Genomic DNA, 8,414 nt, shown 5'->3' on the forward strand with positions numbered 1-8,414 from the left:
ATACAGTAGAACCCCTCTAATCCGTCACCTTTGGGACTGGGGGTATGGTCGGAACGCAAAAAAGGTTGGATTATCAGAAAAAAGTAAAATAAACAATCTTCCTCTTTGTCCAGTCTTTGTAGCACTGCTAATTTTTCATTTAATGAAAGAGTAACATGTTTACGTTTCACTCCTGACATGTTGAAAACACACACAAAACTGTACATGTACACACAATGTAAAATATATACTGTAACGAATACAGAAAAATGCCACGGACGGTGAGTCACCGACGAGTCGGGACAAGTTTCTCGACTCCGACCACGGTTGGATTAACCAGAGTGACGGACTAGAGGGGTTCTACTGTACATATTGATACAAGTATAGCTTAATTTACTTAAAATAGAATTACTTATATAATAAACTTTATACAAATATATTATAGAAAAATATAAGATTGTTTATATTGGTATCTTTCCTTGCAAATAGCATGTGTACATACTCTAATTTTATTCAAATGATTCAATATGATTATACAATTCAATAAAATAACATCAATTATTTTAAATATATAAATATCTTTCCATAAAACTATGGTTATATTTAGCTTTTAAATATTCAAACAGTAGAAACTCTATATTCATAGATTTGTATTTGCAATCATTTTTCATATTCACAAAGCTAAAATCCATTTATTTGTAGGAGGACTGATGATAACAATAATGAAACAACAATTAGAGAAAATTGTTAAAAAAATTATAACTATTCTAAAAATTTTAAAAAGGTTACAATATAGAATATAGTCTCAGAGTTAAATAGAGAGATAATTAAATGAATTCTAATGTTATCTTAATAACATTCTAATGCAATTCACATGATTGCCATGCAGTGGTGACTAATATCTTGTAATTTCTCACATTATTTTAGCATACGTACTTATATGGATAATACACAATGTCTTATAGCCTATTTGTACATATTGCAAATGCCAGCATTGCATTTTATTAACAATGGAATGATTATCAAGATAGCCAATTAATGAGAACAATTAATTGGAACTGAATAATCATCTAATTATACAATTAAAAACAAATTACTGTCAAGTATTTTTAAAAATATCTTATAAAATTTCAATTTTTTTAATTTTAGTTTTATGTAGCCTTCTTCTAGTTTTAACTATTCAACCAAACTGCTTATTTCTGTGGGTCTTGTTCAGTGTCCAATTGATATGTCATAACAAACACTGGGCAATTTCATTTGAATAATGTACAGTGATAATTTTCTAACCACTTAGTACAGTCAATTATCATAAACTATTTCTGTCCAAGTTTCTTGACCGATTTAAAATAATGTTTATCAACATCTTTTTTTTTAATGTAGAATGTGGATTATACAGGGTGAGTCAGGATGAGAGAGAATTATCTTGGGAAATGATAGTATAGATAAGCAATAAACTTTATATGAACATGGGTATTATTCTCAATAGTTTGGCAATACAGCTGTATGAAATTCACTCACATACAACAACAACAACAATGAATGACATGTGTTACATTCAAAACAAATGCTCAAAACTTGAACCCTGAATCTCAATACACTTTACAACTCATGTCCAAACATCACATGTTGTTGACAAAATTTAATTCTCCCAAAAACAGATTTTTGACATACTGATAGTGATAGGGATGTAAATCAAAGCAATATAAAGTTCAGTTGACTCAATTGTAAAATGTATTAAAGTTCAGAATTCAATTTTTGAGCATTTGTTTTGAATGTTCACATGTGTCATTCATTATTATTGTTGTATTTGAGCAACTTTCATATAGCTATATCTCCAAAGTTACCAAGAATAATACCCATGTTCATATACAAGTTTTTTGCTTACAATGACCTATACTATCATTTCCCAAGATATTTCCTCTCCTCCTGACTCCTCATTCTGAGCAAATAAGCACAATGATTTTAATATTTCCTATGGTTGCATTTTTCCATTATAAATTGATAATTTAATTGACTTATGTCAAAATAAGATTGCCATAAGTTCAAAACCAAAAATTTGGACTGTGATAAAAATTGATGGATATTCAGCAGTTTTACAGAATGTAATCTTGAAAATATGGAGTTTCTATTATATCAGAAGTATTTCTAAAAATATCAGGAAAATGATATTTCTATTATCAGAAAAAGTATTATTATAGCTAAAAATTAATATGTTAAATGTAACAGGTTTTGATTTACAGTTTTTGAAAGAGTATAACCAACCTTGACTTATGATTCAGAAAATTATAATTGTGTTATATGCAGTTTAAAAAAATACATTAAAAAACTTGTAAATTCCAGTTATATGCATATATAAGAAATAACCTATTTTGATAATATATAAATAATTATTTTCTGAAAGTAAATTTAATTTTAATTATTATTGACACATTTTTTTAATAAGCTTTGATTTTGAGCATTAATAAAAATGTTTTTATGGCATTTGTATCCTTCCTCACAATTTCAAACACATCTGCATAAATGATATATCTCTCTTGATTACAAATGTTTTGTATTTTTTTTTTTTTTTTCAATCAGGAAATAGAAAACATCTTTCATATAAAGACTAAAATAATGAAAATTATAATTACTGTAGTTAGAATGAACAATCGTAGTAGACAATATATTTCCATGTTTGTTTGATTTTGAGTTGTGAAATCATATACCAACCTTTGCTATACAATGGTACTGCCTTGGAACATAATGTATAAGCTGCATTGAAAGCAGTGCCAATTGGTAACTTAAATATCATTCATTTAACTTCAAAGATTAAGAAAAAGAAAAAATCTGACAAGAGAACATTCAATTACAAGTCAACTATATACTGTTTGATGAAACATTCTTTTAATTAGCTAAAACTAAAAATGTTTTTAATTTAAAGTTTGATGAAATATTAAGAATTAAACTTTAAATTACTGGAATTTATTTATTAGAACTATAAAACATCAAAGGCTATATCCATATATTATAAAAGATTAGTAATAATATTTAGACCTATATTTAATATTCAGATTTTTTTTTCAATAGATTTTAATGTACTAAAATGTTAACAATAAAATTAAATCAACAGAAATAATGTTTATTTTTTATAATTTAATATCACCAAAAGGAACAAGGTTTAAATTTATTCAGAGATCAGATTTAATCAAGACTTATTTGACATTAAAACTGTTCAAATCAGTCAATAATTATTCTATATTTGTAATTTGATGAATTTATTTATATTTAAATCTATTTAAAAGTAAAATTTAATGCTTTTAAGTTTGAAATCAAGTAATTTTTATTGAAATAAATCTGATGGAATTCGAGCTTATGAATTGTCACTTCTTTCAATTGATTAACTCTATTTGAAAGCCGATATCAAAATCATAATAATATATATTTATGGAAATAATCTGAATAGAATTTTGTAATTTAATATCACAAGAGTAAGCAGATGATCTAGAACAGTGGTTCTTAAAGTTATCAATCCATGGACCACAAACAGTCACAGATGAACCACAGACCAGCAATGACTCCCATACACATCTTAGATCAATGATTCTTAACCGGTGTTCCTCAAACCTGCCTCAAGTGTTTAAAAAAAAAGGGGGTTTAAACTTTTTATTAAAAATATGTTGCAGTATACTACGACTTAGTACTTTATTTGTACGCAATTCCACATTTCTATTTCATTCAATACAATAAAGTTTATTAGTATATTGCTTTATTGTTTTGTCATAATAGTAAACATGGGAACTGCTCATCAATTTTTGAATATATTGACGCTAATGTTCCATGTAACAAATAATGTACAGATGGCATTCTACCCCAGAAAGATCGAAAACCACTGCCTTAAGTAACAGAAGTAGTTCTCGACCTGCCAGACCTTTGGCACCCAATCTGTGCCAAAGGTCTATCCAATAAACTGCCAGACACAATGCACAAAAACGTTCTTATATCTGACTAAATAGTGTAGAATTTCATTTTGGATAAATCATTCGGTCAGTCTGCAGAACACCTAACACATGCCGACGGACCTCAGATCGTACTTTGAAAAATCACTGATCTAGAACCAAAGAGAATAACAAAATCAAGACTTTTATTTGGCCCAGCATTTATATATACACTTCTTAATTATTCAATATAAAAATATATTAAGATAAAGTTATTTCAAATTAAATGGATTAAAATTTTGGTAAATTTTATTTAAAAACTTCGAAATTAAAGAATTCCTTTCGCTTAAAAAAAATAAATTGTGGCAAATCACGTTATAGGGCGATCAGTTTACAAATTCAAGTTTTGTTTCTGCCAAATAATTAACACGATATTTAAAGTCTTATATAAGTAATTTGCGTTTTAATATATGATATTTAATGAAAATTTCGTGTTGGAAATCAAAACTTTGGATGTTTAGAGCGAAGCAATGAATGTTCGTGATTTTTATCCAGAATGAGCTTCTATTCGCGGCATTACAATACGTAACTCACCTCATTTTCGTTATTGATTTTGCTTAAGATGTCTGCAACGTGTTTATCGACATCTTTTTTGGTACGAAACATTTTTATAGAAATTTCATGCTACGTATTCAATTCTGCAATACAATCCAACGGCGGTAGCCAATGTAACGACGTATAACAGAACGTCTCGAGCTTTCAAAATATCGACTAGGGCACCGGATGGCACTTTTAAAAAGTGTTGCCATACCGTAAACATAAAATAAAATTAAAATGTTTTTTAATTATATCATTTAAAAACTATTTTAGTTTCATTATGTTATATTATTACGGACTATGCGTTTACATTTAATAATGAAAACTTTAATAAAGTGAATATAACGCGTAGTGATATTTTTTTTAATTCAAAAAGTTCTTTTAGCGCCCTCTTGGGCACTAAAGCAGCAATGTTGCCAAAATAGATATTTTTCATCTAGTTCTAGATTACTGTATTTTTGTTGATCTAGATGTTTAAAATACAGATTTAGATAATGAATGTTAATCTAGATTATTTTTATTTCAGTCTAGATAATTTTAGATATTTTTTAAGTTTAGATATTAAATTTGTCAACTTCAATGTATAGGAAAAAAAAATTGAACTTTTAACCATGTGCTTATTAGGAGTCATTAGAAGTCATTCAGCTGCTCCACTACTAATGAGTCTTTAATTTTCGGGAGTTGTGACGTATGCCATAATTGAATCATTATCTGATCAATCATTAATTTATCTTTTCGGTCATCAGTGAATATTTCGATCCAGATGTGGAAAGGACATTAGACATTTGTAATCTCCACATTTGCCTCTAGCATATGTATTCTTAAATATAATTAAAATATAACAGCTTATGTACGAGGCGTGTTTTTAAAGTAAGTACCGTTTTAATATAACGCCGCTGGAGCGCTGCAGTCGGCACTTAGCGCATGCGCGCTGTGTACCTACATCTGTTGGGAAGCCACAAACGCCATTACGGAGCCAGTCGATTCTGTTTACTGTTGTTTGTGTGTTATTGAAATGCCGCCGCTCATTGAGAATCCCNTCTGTAACATGCGGTATAATAATGAATCATCCGAACTTAAAGAGCTACGTTTATGAGCTGCCATTGTGCCATTTAAAACTGTGATCACTTAGTTGACATGTACAAGGCCAATATTAATGACAGCAAGACAGTTTCAAGTATGAGAATGCATCGTATAAAATGTACAAACATTATGAAAAGTATCCTTTGTGCTCGTTTTAAACAGTGTGTGGCGGCCGAATAATTGTAACCTAGCGCTGCATCTGAAAATCCAGATGATGCTATTAAAACATGTGCTGTTTGTCCGCCATATTCTTCTTCTCTCTCTTGGCTACCCTACTCATGACAAGTGAATGTTCTGTACCGACGCAAGCTTGTAACCGATAGAGCTTTACTCAATAAGTGTAAAACAAAATCTTATACGTGATTGTAAATAAATTTTCATGGTGAGATATAAAGCTTCGGTTATTTTATAAATCAACGAACACTCAAGTGGTGCATCAACCACCACACAGTGTTTGAGAGATAATATAGATGATAATAGAAATAATATAGAAATAAAATAAAAGAAAATATTGCCTGCTGGTCCGAACAAACTTTAATAAAGAATTTTTATATTCGCCAAACCGTATATTAAAATACGTTTAATGTTACAAACATGGTTTTTAATACCATCGTTTTATAAGTTCGAAGAAATCAATTAATATGAAATTTCAGGTATCCAGATATAAAAACATGTATTTCAAATGGAAAAACAAATTATAGTTTAATTGAATAATTTTAATATCGATCGTTCTGCCATAATTAAGACTACGATATTTGCATCTTTCTTATTTTTTTACTCCAGATATTACGAAAATAAAATATTTCATATAACAGGTGGATACAGTAGACTCCCGTATAACACGGTAGATACGTTCCGTGTTATATGAANAAAACTATTTTAGTTTCATTATGTTATATTATTACGGACTATGCGTTTACATTTAATAATGAAAACTTTAATAAAGTGAATATAACGCGTAGTGATATTTTTTTTAATTCAAAAAGTTCTTTTAGCGCCCTCTTGGGCACTAAAGCAGCAGTGTTGCCAAAATAGGGTGCGTTAATAGCGGTCGCTCTGCGTCTCTGCTACTACGGGAGTGCGCCGCTGTTTGTAGGCATTTAGGAACAACGGTGAAAGAAAGAAAGATGGCGGCGCCCGCACTGTAGATAGTATCGTGATTGAGGAATCTATAATTCTAAAATATGAGCTTTTAAAGGCAAAAGAAGAATCCCAATTGTAAAATTTAACCATAAAATGGATTATTTGTTGAAAGATCATTCAAAATAGCCACGAAAAAATTAGAATGCCGGCTAATATCCGAAAAAATTCGAAAAGACACTTACATCACCGCGTGCACTAACTTGCGCTTTCACAACTTCTAAATTTTTATTCATAAAAACCACATAATTGACCCCGAAACGAAACTATCTGAGCCATGGAGGACGCCATGTTGCTTTCCACCGCAAACTACTGCTACAAGCGGCCGTTTTTGCCGTTCGACGGCGCAGTCCAACCAGAATTTAGGAACGCGTTCCGCAGGCATTTTTAAACGGATGTCGCTCGCGCGGAGTTACGCGGAGGAATAAAAGAACGCACCCATAGATATTTTTCATCTAGTTCTAGATTACTGTATTTTTGTTGATCTAGATGTTTAAAATACAGATTTAGATAATGAATGTTAATCTAGATTATTTTTATTTCAGTCTAGATAATTTTAGATATTTTTTAAGTTTAGATATTAAATTTGTCAACTTCAATGTATAGGAAAAAAAAAATTGAACTTTTAACCATGTGCTTATTAGGAGTCATTAGAAGTCATTCAGCTGCTCCACTACTAATGAGTCTTTAATTTTCGGGAGTTGTGACGTATGCCATAATTGAATCATTATCTGATCAATCATTAATTTATCTTTTTGGTCATCAGTGAATATTTCGATCCAGATGTGGAAAGGACATTAGACATTTGTAATCTCCACATTTGCCTCTAGCATATGTATTCTTAAATATAATTAAAATATAACAGCTTATGTACGAGGCGTGTTTTTAAAGTAAGTACCGTTTTAATATAACGCCGCTGGAGCGCTGCAGTCGGCACTTAGCGCATGCGCGCTGTGTACCTACATCTGTTGGGAAGCCACAAACGCCATTACGGAGCCAGTCGATTCTGTTTACTGTTGTTTGTGTGTTATTGAAATGCCGCCGCTCATTGAGAATCCCGCCGACTGCGAAGTGCGTGCCGTTATTCGTTTTCTCAGTGCTAAAGGCTCGAAAGCGGCTGAAATTCATCGCCAAATCAGTGAAGTTTATGGTGAAAGCGTTATGAGTGAAGGAATGGTACGAAAATGGGTTAGGGCCTTTAGTAATGGCCGCACAAACATTCACGATGAGGAACGAAGTGGGCGACCTTCAGTCATTATCGACGATTTGATTGAAAAAGTGGACTGTAGAGTGAAAGAGAACAGACGATTCACGATTTCATCTTTATCTAAAGAGTTTCCTGCAGTTTCAAGAAGTGTTCTCTATGAAATTGTGACCGGACGATTAAATTATCGGAAGTTGTGTTCCCGTTGGGTGCCGAAAATGTTGACGGAGGAGCACAAAACCAAACGTTTGGCCAGTGCATTGACTTTTCTTGAGCGCTACAGTGACGAAGGAGATGATTTTTTAAGTCGTATTGTTACAGGCGATGAAACGTGGGTAGCCTACGTTACACCGGAATCAAAGCAACAATCCATGGAATGGCGACATTCATCATCTCCAAGGAAAGTCAAGTTCAAGCAAACAATTTCTGCTCAGAAAATCATGTGCACGGTGTTTTGGGACAGATACGGAGTGTTGCTTGTTGATTTTTTGCCTCAT

At 31.3% G+C, this 8,414-nt stretch overlaps 2 protein-coding genes across 2 annotated transcripts in view; one reads left to right on the plus strand and one right to left on the minus strand.

The window, feature by feature from the left end:
• Positions 1–4,710, minus strand: part of LOC111618604 (E3 SUMO-protein ligase RanBP2-like) — a gene marked incomplete at its 3' end in the record, with an annotated part of 120,004 nt that extends 115,294 nt beyond the window's left edge. Inside the window, exon 1 of the mRNA XM_023360160.1 lies at positions 4,488–4,710. Coding sequence (XP_023215928.1) covers positions 4,488–4,559 — 72 coding nt within the window. The remainder of the gene's footprint in view (positions 1–4,487) is intronic.
• A 2,898-nt stretch (positions 4,711–7,608) lies between these two features.
• LOC111618607 (histone-lysine N-methyltransferase SETMAR-like) overlaps positions 7,609–8,414 on the plus strand; it is a 15,451-nt gene continuing 14,645 nt past the window's right edge. Inside the window, exon 1 of the mRNA XM_023360162.1 lies at positions 7,609–8,407. Coding sequence (XP_023215930.1) covers positions 7,749–8,407 — 659 coding nt within the window. The 5' untranslated portion in view covers positions 7,609–7,748. The remainder of the gene's footprint in view (positions 8,408–8,414) is intronic.

Source organism: Centruroides sculpturatus, unplaced genomic scaffold (assembly GCF_000671375.1).
Source record: "Centruroides sculpturatus isolate CEXI.00-Female unplaced genomic scaffold, Cexi_2.0 scaffold94, whole genome shotgun sequence".
Taxonomy (NCBI): Eukaryota; Metazoa; Arthropoda; class Arachnida; order Scorpiones; family Buthidae; genus Centruroides; species Centruroides sculpturatus.